General features: G+C 37.7%; 1 protein-coding gene across 1 annotated transcript in view; it reads right to left on the reverse strand.

The window, feature by feature from the left end:
• EPYC (epiphycan) overlaps positions 1-12,614 on the reverse strand; it is a 51,596-nt gene that overhangs the window by 37,076 nt on the left and 1,906 nt on the right. Inside the window, exon 2 of the mRNA XM_006870718.1 lies at positions 11,956-12,133. Within this exon, the coding sequence (XP_006870780.1) occupies positions 11,956-12,120 (165 nt within the window). The 5' untranslated portion in view covers positions 12,121-12,133. The remainder of the gene's footprint in view (positions 1-11,955; positions 12,134-12,614) is intronic.

A 12,614-nucleotide genomic window follows, 5' to 3' on the forward strand; every position in this document is an offset into this window, starting at 1 on the left:
ATATCATGTTTGGTAAGATGGAGGGTCAGAGAAAAAGAGGAAGACCCCCAGTGAGATGGATTGGCCAAGTGGCAGCATCAATGGACTCAAGCGTGGCAATAATTGTGAGGTTGGCTCAGGATTGGGCAGTGTTTCGTTCTGCTGTGCATAAAGTTGCTATGAGTCACTACCGACTCGTTGCCACCTAACAACAATAACAACATGCTGATAAGGAAAGGCATTTTTGAATCCACCCTCTACCATATGGATTGGATCGCTGTTGTTAAGTGCCATCGAGTGGATTCCGATCCATAGAGACCCTGTATAGGGTTTCCAAGGAGCATCTGGTGAGCTTGTTCCACCGACCTTGTGGTCCAAAGGACTTTGCAGTCTGACGCATTAGCCCACAGGGCCACAGCAGGACTCCTTTAGCCACGAAAATCCTGTGGCACTCAGATCTAGTCTGTAATACATGGGCTAACCATGAGTCACAATCAACTGTACCACAACAGGTTTTGTGGTTGCTGGGTTTGTTTTGTAAATTGTCATAATTTAATTCCTGATAGGAAATTTCTCCAAATCGTGTATCAGACTAGACAATGTTTGATTTGCTGCTCAGAGACTGACCTGTATCTTGGTAAGGTTGAACTCAGAGTTTTAAAATCTAATATGCTCTGGTAGAGAAGTGGTTACGAATCGGGCTGCAAACCGCAAGGTCAGCAGTTCGAAACTACCAGCTGTTGCGCGGGAGAAAGATGAGGCTTTCTGCTCCCGGAAAGATTTACAGCCCTGAGTCGGAACCGATTCCATGGCACATAACAACTAACAACAACCCTCTCCTTAAGGAGCTCTGGTAGCATAGTGGTTACAAGTCATGCTGCTCACCTCAAGGTCTGCAATTCGAAACTGCCAGCCATTCTGCAGGAAAAAGATGCGATTTTCGGGGCCCGTAAATATTTACAGTCTCAGAATCCCTACACAGGGTCACTGTGAGTTGGAATTGACTCCACGGCACACCACAACTTATGCTTATCGAGTCGGTTTGGACTCATATGGACCCAGTATAGGGTTTTCGAGGAGCAGCTGGTATGTTTGAACCGCCGATCTTGTGGTTTAACCGACCTTTCGGTCCTGCACTTTTCCAATAGCGCCATACCAGGACTTCCTTGTTGTTAAGTGCTGTCAAGTCAGCTCTGGCTCATATCCACCCTGTATAAGGTCTGTAGGGAAGCAGCTGGTGAGCTTGGTGACCTTGCAGTCCAGCACATTAACCACAGCAACAAACCAGGACTCCAGGATTTCCTTCTTGTTGTTAAGTGCCGTCAAGTCATTTCCCACCCATAGCGACCCTGCAGAGGGTTGCCAATGAGCGACTGGTGAGCTTGAACCGCTAACCTTGCAGTTCAAACCTACTCTGGAGTCCAGAGCATTAACCCACAGTGCAACATCAGGACCCCTAGGACTTCCTTGTTGTTGTTGGGTGCCATTGAGTCAGCACAGACTCACAGCGACCCTATGCACAACAGAAGTAAACACCGCCCGATCCTGGGCCAACCTCATAATTGTTTCTACACTTAAGCCCATTGATCCTGCCATTTTGCCAATCCATCTCATCGGGAGTCTTCCTCTTTTTCTCTGACCCTCCACGTTACAAAACATGATCCCTTCTCCAGCAACTGCTCCCACCTGACAATATGTCCCAAGTAAGAGAGATGAAGTTTGGCCATCTTGACCTCCAAGGAGCATTATGGCTGCACTTCTTCCAACACAGATCTGTTGGTTCTTCTGGCAGTCCATGACACTTTCAATATTTTCCTCCAACACCATTACTCAAAAGTATCAATTCTTCTAAGGTATTCCTTATTCACTGTCCATCTTTCACATGCATATGAGGTTATTGAAAATACCATGGCTTGGGTCAAGTGCACCTTAATCTTGAAGCTGGCATCTTTGCTCTTCAACACTTTAAAAAAGTCTTGTGCAGCAGATTTGGGTAATGCAATACGTCATTTGGTTTCTTGACTGTTGCTTCCATGAGTGTTGATAGTTGATCCAAAAGGAATGAAGTCCTTGACAACTTCAATCTTTTCTCTGTTGATAAGAATGTTGTTTATTGGTCCAGTGGTGAGGATTTTTGTTTTCTTAACATGGAGATGTAATCCATACGGAGATGAGCACAATTAAGTGTTCCGGAATACTCATACTTTGCAATGTTGTCCATAGCTTGTCATGATCCACACAATCGAAAGCCTTTGTATAGTCAATAAAGCACAGGTAAACATCTCTCTGGTATTCTCTGCTTTCAGAAGGACTTCCTTAGATACCACCAAATCACTACTCTGATCTCTAACAACACTATAGACTGTTCTCTAGGAATTAACTTTAGACATATTTTCTGGAGAGACCAGTCCCTGGAGACAGACATTACACAAGTAAAGTGGAGGGTCAGCGAGAAAGAGGAAGACCTGGAACAAAATGGCTTGGCACAATGCCAGCATCAAGGGGCCCAAGCTTAATGAATGTGAGAATGGCACAGGACAGGACCCTGTTTTGTTCTGTTGTACATAAGTTCACTATGAGTCATAATTGACTTCATGGCACCTAAGAACAACAGAATACCTATTCTAGGGATTTGTGATTGACATATTCTTGAAATTTGACAGTGGTAGGGCAGTCTTGCAATAATGCTTGTGTACAATCAATGCTTTGTTCTTTTTAACAATTGATGCCATGGGAGATTTGATAATTAACTAACAATTTATATGACACTGAAGAATTACATCAGTGTCTACAAGAACTTCTGTATTAGGAATCTCATTGTTGCTTCACATCTAAGTCTTGACCTTCAACATAATTTTTATCAGTAATAAAGGTGGCATTCTGAGTTCTGTTTGTCTGAGTCCCATTTCTTTTTCTTAGGTAAGTCAGAATTTATGGGAAACAGGAGTATTATGTAGAAGTTTCCTACATCCCAACATTTATTGTCCAGGAAAAAACTTCTATGCTATGTCCACCTGTGTGATTTATAACACAAAGTTATATGCGTTTTGATCTATGTACTTGACTCCTGGCTTTGTAGTATGTTTCAAATGTTTATCTTTTGCTTTACTTTCTTAATTAACTTAAAATGTAATTTGAACATTTTTATCTTGTTTGTAGCTTCTTTTTTATCTTTCAATGTAATGCAACACATAGCACAAACTAGTTTCTATTTATTTATCTCTATAGTTTTATGTATCTTTTTTATGTACACATTATAAAATTTATCCATGCAAACGGTCTTAAATACCATTAAGAAAAGGGAGTAGGGAAGCACACTAATAAAATAAGTATTTCAGATTACCTATCAGGTCCAGGATTGATGATAGCTTTTAGGACATGGTTTGTAAGCATGCAGATTTTGTGATTTAACTCATGGAAACCTATATCCCAATAGATAGCTATAGATCTTACTTTTAATTTCATTTACTAAGTAATCAAAATAAGTACCTTTACTTTGTTGAAATTGTTTATAAGAGGGCAGGAGTGGGAGGTGTTTAGGAGTTTGGAGGGACTAGGTATCGTGGTGGTTACAAATTGGGCTGTTAACCTCAACGTCAGCTGTTCGAAACAACCAGATGTTCCATGGGAGAAAAATGAGGCTTTCTGCTCCCGTAAAGATTTACAGCCTTGGAAACCCTGTACAGGGTCACTGTGAGTTGGAACTTACTCCACGGCACATAACCAACCAGGTATAATTTACCTGTCTCAATCTGTGTCTCTCAATGAAAGACTGGTGAGTGGGTCTCAAGAGAACTCAAGCACAATGGAGAGGTTAACCTTTGTTATAGCTCAAAGCCCATCATTTCCATGAGGCTCTCTGATCATTAGCACATAAGCCTCAGTGAATGCTAATTGAATGAGCAATTTGATGGTAAAACTAATAAGTTTTATTGAACATTTACCACATGAGAAACTTTGTTCAACAGTGAACATGTTGTTTTAGTTAGTCCTCACAAAGTATTTTATACTTAGGAAACTGAGACCAAGTGGTCATGAATGACTTGATGAAGGTCATGACGTTGTGGACATCATGAGATTCTCATCTAGGGAGTCTGATTCTGGGACTCATGCTACTCAGCATGGAAAACAAACTGCCTCCCAATGATATGATAGGAAAATAAATGAGCAACACACTCATCCAATGGTCTCTCCCACCATTTTCTGCAGTGTGTGTGTGTGTGTGTGTGTTAATGGTTTAAATACCTAAGCAAAAGCAGATTTGGAATAAAAGGTCTTCCTCAAATATTCATTCAGTAAGAAGCCACACAGTGTCTGTCATCCGTGACCAGCAACGTCAAGTCTTCAGCAGATAATATGTAAATTACAGGTTTGTTTTTTGTTTGTTTTGTTTTTAATTTGAAATCCAGGATTTCATCTGGATTTTCACTCAAGCACAGACTGAGGTCTTGTTAAACAAAGCTGAATTTAAAATTTTATTTTTCTCCTGAAATTTTCCACACAGTTGATAATAAATCTTGAAGTTATTTTGTCATTACTGTCCTGTCAACTCTTGGCTTCCAAAGGTATCAAAAGATGGAACTGCTCAACCTGAGTTATTAAAGATGTAATATGGATTTCACATATTGGCATGCAAATATGTTAAGAGCATGGAATTCTGCTTTAAATATGAGCCTAGTGCTCAAATTTATTTAGCTGATCATATTAATTATCTAAAAGAATGTGGCCATGAACACCTGGTAATGAAAGCCATATCTCATTTTCTATTCTATCTTGAAAATGAATGAGGAAGAAATGTATTTGGCAGTGTTTGTTCAAGTCCCATATTTCTGCCAAAGTAGCTTTCAGTACAAAAGGATCATCTTACTTCTCTCTTCCTTAAATACTTTGACAGCTAAAAGAGATGCTTAGATAGTGTGCTAACTGAAATCACTTAAAAATTGTTTCTCTGATTTCTAATAATCAAATAACTTCATTTCAGAGAAACGAAACCTTAATACCAGATACTGTTTAAAGATTAAAGCAGAAGAAAAATATTAGAAGATTGTAGTGCCAAAGTCCTGGTTAAATAACCTGGCTAAATTTTTACTGTGAAAACTATTGTCTGAATAACCTTGGGAAAAATTATGATTCTCAGTTATTTTTGTTAAATGGGTAAAATAGTATCTTCTTTTAAGGGGCTGTTATAAGAATTATGTTTGAGGCTCGTAATTATATATGAAAACAAAGAATTCACTGGTAAAGACCATCAGTATCCTTTTATCTCCTTATGTACTTAAAGAGTATAATTGTATAGTTTTCATTTCTTTACATTTAAAATGTTTTTAAAGAGCTTAAAATAAAACTCAATTGATTTAACATTATTCTTAAAAGAAGCATATGAAAAGTCCATTAACCAACCGTAGTAAAAGTTTATCAGCAAAATTCTCCCATCCTTCCTCTAGAATTTCTTAAATGGACAGGAATATTAGCTGAATTTGTCACTTGTCCTCAATATTCTGAGTGAGTCTCTTTTTACTGTAAGAAGTTTTTTTGTATGCAAACCAGATGGTTGGGATATATAAATTGGCTAAGATAAACCAGGCATACTTCCAAACGTAAAGATACAACTTTATATGTCATATCTTTTGTGATCAGAGTAAATAAATTATATATATATAACTCATTTTAAGGAGCCTTGGTAGTGTAGTAGTTGCGTATTGGACTGCGAACCAAAAGGTCAGCAGTTTGAACCTACCAGCCACTTCATTAGAGAAAGATGAGGCTTTCTGCTCCCATAAAGATTTACTGCCTTGGAAACCCTATAAAGGGTTGCTATTAATTGGAAACAACTTGATGGTACACCCCCCCACACACACACACATTGTTCATTTTAAAACTTTTTGTTCAGAAACTAGAAATGATTTTGAGACAAACTACCTTTTAGCATTAACAAAGATATGCTGCAGTTTATTGTATTTAGAAAATGTAATTGTAAGACCCTTTTTCTGAAATCCTGGTGTGACACTATACGGTAAGCATTGGACTGTTAACTAAGAGATCAGTGGTTCAAACCCATCAGCCACTACTTGGGAATCCTATACAGAGTTTACAGGGTGGCTATGAGTTAAAACCGACTCAACAGCAATTGACAACAACAAAGACCCTTTGTAATGACATTATCTGAAGTGGACTTTAAAGTCCTGGTGTAGCACAGTCGGATAAGCCCTGGACTGCTAACCCCAGGGTCAGTGGTTCAAACTCAGTAGCCTCCCCTTGGGAACGCTGCCTAGGACCTCTATTAGTCACAACTGACTCAATAGCACTTGACACCATAAGTAACCCAGACTTTGCCTGGTTCTGCTTACATGCTTTCTGGTGTTATGTGGGCATTGACTTCTGTGAGGAGTCTTCATAAAGTTCAAAGAAACATTTTATTATCTTTTAATTCCATTTTTCCACAAACTTTCAAAGTCTCCTTATACTGTAAAATTATTCTGTATAACACCAAATTATCATGATGACTTGTGAAAATTCATTTCTAATTGTTAACTGACACAATTGTCTTTGCTGAGTGCTCTCCCTATTCCTAACACTGCCAAATTTAATTTTAATTTATTTGACAAACCGGATATCTTCTTCATTACTAAACAGTGTCCTTCCATCTGAATTAATTTATTTCAATGGCAGTTTTCTTTATGAACATCTTCAAAAAGATGTTTTAAACAATGTACCCCTTCATTTTTCTCTCCTTGAAAGAGAAAAATAATTGGTCTCAATTTTAAGATAATTTGAGAGATGGTAGTAAAGCAAACATCCCAAAGTCAAGACATTTCTGATTGAGTTACTATTACTGACATCCTTTTATTATTTGTTATTTGTTTATGGTGGCCTGCTCTATTTAACTGCAGACAGGATATAGACAATTTCAGAAGTAATATGGTAATAGCTCAACAAAACTACATGAGGAGTTTAAAGTGACAGAAAAATAAATAGAGGAGAAATAATATGAAACCAGGGAAGAATGAGCCAAAAACTAGGCTCTGGATTCCTATGTGTTGTTGCTATTGTTAAGTGCCATCAAGTCAGTTAATGACTCATACATAACAACTCTGTCTAGGGTTTCCAAGGAGAGGCTGGTGAGCTTGAAGCACCGACCTTGCAGCTTAAACAAACTTTGCAGTCCCAGAGCATTAACCCACAGCGCATCAGGATTTCTGTGTAGGCAATTCAAAATGAAGAACACAATGAATCACAAGATACATAAAGCAGAAAAAGATGTTTTTTGTTTTTTGTTTTTTTTTTAGAAGTTGCAATCCATTTTGAGACTTGAGAAATCTCTTCTGTTTGTCTTCTTAAAGAGCATTATGTGGGATTATTGCAAATGTCCACTGGACTACTTGGGCAGTAAAAATAATCAAGAACTTTGGCGAGCTTTGCCGTATAATGCTTCTTGGTGTGTACTGATGACATAGCAGTTCCTGAGTGGCACAGACAGTTTGCACTCATCTACTAACTCAGTGATGGGAAGTCTGAATGCACTCAGCAGCATTGCAGAAGCAGGCCTTGACGATGTCCTTCCATAAAGATTACAGTTCTACTCCATAGTACACACAATTGCCATGAATAGGAATTCGTTTGATGGCAGCGGCTTTGTTTATTTTATTTTCTGTTGGTGACATGGTATACTGTATGTGCACTTATGTAAAAGCAATTACATAAGATTTAAAGAGTAAAATTTTCTTACTAGCACATCAGTCTATGTCAGTTCCTAGGGACCCCCTGCTTTCTTCATAACATGGCCAGGAACAGAGAATTTTCCTTGTATTTAATGTATCCCATATTTCATTCTCATCCCTGAATTCAAAGGACTCTAGAGATTAGGTTAGGCCCACCTAGAGAATTTCCCTATTTTGAAATAAAATGTGCTATGCAATATTACTTTATTGGATATATAATACCACAGAATATTCATGCTTTTAAGAATAATGCAAGGGGGCTTCAAAATGTTTGGGAAAAAATTCCATTATCTTTTGATTCCATTTTGAAGGCAAGGGTATTCTAGGAGATGGGCCTTGTAAAGGGAATCTTAAAAGTCTGCCGATAGAGCATGTCAAAGACTTTAAGTATTAATCAAAGACTAAACCTTACAAGAACCGACTTGAAGGCACTTAACAACAACAAAACCTCATACATTTATAATTTGTGACCAATAAACTGAGATTAACTATTACTTATAAGAGGATATTACCAATGATCAGTAAGAAAATGTCACATGGAATTAGCATCTGGAGCAATCAGCTTTACCTTAGAAAGGTAAGTAAGCTTACCAGACGTAACCAGAATATGGACTTCCACAACTAGATACAAAACATTTGTGTCATGCTTTCTAGAACCCATTTACTTCACTGTATCGATTGTCTTGATTTCAAGCCACTCCACACAGATTCGCACACTGTGGGTTTTATTTGTTTGTAAATCGCTATAAAGAGTTTATCAAGATCTGAGGCATAGTCCTGAATTTCATTTCTCAAATCATCTTATTTATTCCCTAGTATAAGCACTGGACTGCTAACCACAAGGTCAGCAGTTCAAACTCCCTAGCCACTCCTCAGAAACCCTACACAGGATCTCTGTGAGTTGAATAGACTTGATGGCACTTAACAACGCGACGCGTCTTTTCCATTTTTGGATTTCTTTTTTGGTTGATGGTGGGTGGGTAGGTAACATCGGTTTTGACGTCTGGAAAAACCTCACAAATATTGTTTAATTGTATACAGTTAACATTTTCAAACGTATTCTTTTGTCATTATAGGATATGTAAGCCTATGGGCACTTCTCTGTCCTGTTGTTGTTGTTATGTGCCGTGGAGTCGGTTCCGACTCATAGTGACCCAGTGCAGGTTTCCGAGGCTGTAAATCTTTACGGGAGCAGAAAGCCTCATCTTTCTCCCTCGGAACAGCTGATAGTTTCGAACTGCTGACCTTGCGGTTCACAGCCCGATCCGTAACCACTACGCTACCAGAGCTCCTCCTACTCTGTCCTACATGGTCATTATGAACCAGAATCAACTCAACGGCAGACCGCAACATAATGCCATGCTGTTGTAGCTGTGGTGAATTTGTCCTCTGACTCATGGCAACCTCATGCCCAAGATTGTTGTGATATGTAAGATGTCCATTGGATTTTTTTCCCCCAAAGTAGATCTCCAGGCCTTTTTTCCTAGTCTGTCTTGAACTAGAAACTGTGCTAATAACACTCAAGCTTTTACTGACAGGCAGCGGCTGCACTTGAGGTACATTGGTTGAGTTTCCCATATGGAAAGTGAGAGTTCTACCACCTGGACCACCTGTGATCTTCTCTGTATCTTCTTGTTATTGTTAAGTGCCATCCATTTTGTTCTAACTCACAGTGACACTGTATAGGGATTTCTGAGGAATGGCTATATCTTTATGTCTGCATTTATATTTGGAGTCCTGGTGTGGCTCTGTGGGCTAATGTGCCAGACTGCAGTCATTTGAACTGCAAGGTCGGTGGTTCAAGGTCACCAACTGCTCCTTGGAAAACCTACACAGGGTCTCTACGGGTCAGAATAGACTTGCTGGCACTTAACAACAACAATATTTATATTTATCTCTATTTATAGTCCTGGTATATAGTCCTGGTAAGGAGCTCTGGTAGCGTAGTGGTTACGAATCTCGCTGTGAACCACAAGGTCAGCAGTTCGAAACTGCCAGCTGCTCTGTGGGAGAAAGATGAGGCTTTCTGCTCCCGTAAAGATTTACAGCCTTGGAAACCTTGTTCAGAGTCACTATGGATTGGAACCGACTCGGTGGCACTTAACAACAACAACAATATAGTCCTGGTATGGCACAGGATAAGCACTGGACTGCTAACTACAAGGTCAGTGATTCAAATCTACTAGCAGCTAGACAACACTAAACAAAAACAACAAAAACGTATTAATGTTTCTGTAAACAGATTTTCTGATAAAGATATCACCACATACTATTAAATCAGGAATAACTATTAGATTTTCTGTCAACAATAAATGATTATTACTGTCTGGAGCTCTTAGTTGTTAAGAATTTAGAGCTTGTCTAGGTTAAAATGCCACACCAAGCATCCTATATATAAATATTTTGTTAAGTGTCCATCAAGTTGATTCTGATCCATAGCAACCCTATATAATATTTCCAAGAAGCAGCTGGTGAGCATGAACCACCGACCTTACGGTTCAAATGAACTTTGAAGTCCAGTGTATTAACCCACAGTGTCACACCAGGACTCCCTATATAGAAACACATAAATTTGCATTGTAGCTCAAATTCAAAATTTAGAATCTTGTCAGAATGCTTAGTGCCTTCTGAATAGTGAAAAGGAATCTGATAGAGGGAAATGTATTATGAGAGTTCCGTAGATAAAGCATTTCTAAGTCACAATTTTGCCTAGGCAAACCTACTTCCAAATATTATCCCATGTTTGGCCTTCTGAATTGATTGCAAAGACCCTTGCATCCACTCCCCAACATTACTCAAAATGGCTATCTGCTTATGGTAATCACCAAACTTTTACAGTGTATGAAATATTTTTTGAGGAATGACAAAATAAATGTTAACAAAAATTATTTTATTTGGTAGATGACTACAGATATTCACTAAGGGTTTTTTTTTTTTTTTTTTTTATGAAAGATGGAAATAGGAGCAGAACAGAACAGATGTGTTAAGTGCTGGAAGATGTTCTTATACTCTACAGTGATTCATTAGATTGAGGAGACAGAGGTCACATAGAGTAAGATTGGTGTTAATAACCATACATTCTCAACAGAAAATTCCCTTAACCTAATAAAAGTCATGCAATCAAATTAGACAATGACAACTAATGAAGACTTAGTGCAAGCAATCACAATCAAATGTTCAGTCGAGAAGTGTTCTTTCATTGAATCTGAAAAATTACTAAACATAGAAAAAGGATGAGGAGAGAGGAAGTGAAGGCAAAGGAGAGAAAGAGTGGGAACTCAGGGGGAGAGAGAGAACCTTTTAAAAACATTGCGAAAATTTGATAATTTTATCAAGATACAAATAGTATTGGAAATCTTTACTATTTTCTTAACAAATATATATATAAGTTTTTAAATCCCCTTTGTACATGGCTTTGCTTAAATATTTCATACCCTTAGCTTTCAGAAATAGTTATTCTAAGAAGATTTACACTTGAAAGATGCCCAAAATGTGTTATGGTCCTGTAAAGGTGATATAATTTTCCTTTTATTTACTTATAATTAGTTTTTGTTAATGTTGTAGTCTAATTTCATTCCAATATTTTAAGGTCTATTTGTTTTCTGATTCAGAAAAATTCATGCATTATGTAAAAACCTTAGCATTTAATTATGAGTGTGTCATGTCAAATTTATGTGATCAACTTGCTCCTACCCACATTAATGCTGGAAAGATCATCATTTAAGGAAGCACATTCACTCTTGCAATACCATGGAGTTTCAAACCACTGTCTTTTCATAATATTCTTTTTTGGTATTAATTTATCTTAATCTCACACCTTTCTCCTAAATTTGTTCATTGTTGACTATTTGAATTCTTTTCTTTTAGGATTGCTTTTCCTCCAACTGTTTAATATGGAAATGAAGTAAACTGTAAGAAAGCAAAAGACTGCCCCAATATTAAACTTACATATAGTAAAGAAAATATTAAAATGAAAGTAAGATAGAAGACCTTTGTTGTTGTTGTTGTTAAGTGCCATTGAGCATTGAGTCAGTTCCAAACCACAGCGACCCTGTATAGTGTTTCCGAGGAGCAGCTGGTGAGCTTGGAACGCCAACCTTGCTGTTTCAAAGGGCTTTGCAGTCTGGCGTATTAACCCACAGTGCCACACCAGAAGACCTTTACTTATGTATAAATAAAATATTTCTGAACAGAAAAATTCAAATCAGCTGTCTCATCCAGTACTTTTAAAACTCTCAAGAATGGGGGGATTACTTACCTCAGCTTGATCAATGGGTATGTTTTCATAGTTGTATAAATTATCTAAGTCTTCTAAGGTGGCATCATAGGCTTCTGAGTCATAGTTGATGGGCTCTAGAGTGGGAGCAGTCATAGCAGCATCCAAGATGACAAGTCCCCAAACAAGGCTTGCTAAGGTTTTCATTTCTCAAACTTTCCTAATGATGAAATATTAAACTGCATTAACATTTAATTGATAATAAGATACGAATAGCTTGCACTAAATAAGGATTGATAAATCAATGTCATAACTGAAGAACTCAAGCTGGTAGCTTTCTTCACATGGATAATTTATAAACATAACACATGAAATCACATGCTTTCTGAGGACCAAAGATAGCAGATGTTCACATTAATTCACAAGCCTCTCAACATTTTTATAAAGGAAACATTTTATAAGAAACAATGAACACAGTGGGATGCAGAAAGATTATAATATGCTAACTCACAATATCGTATTATATGAAGAGTTCTACTTTTAAAAGCATTTAAATTCCATTTGATACTTTTATCAACTCTTGGGCGTAGGGATAATGATGATGATGAGGAGGACTATTACCACAACTGCCACACTGTGTTAGAGATTAGAAAACCAAGAGGTGACTAAGGATACAATTAGGATTCCTAAATGCTTCTTGT

The sequence above is a fragment of the Chrysochloris asiatica genome, unplaced genomic scaffold (genome assembly GCF_000296735.1).
Source record: "Chrysochloris asiatica unplaced genomic scaffold, ChrAsi1.0 scaffold00149, whole genome shotgun sequence".
Classification (NCBI taxonomy): domain Eukaryota; kingdom Metazoa; phylum Chordata; class Mammalia; order Afrosoricida; family Chrysochloridae; genus Chrysochloris; species Chrysochloris asiatica.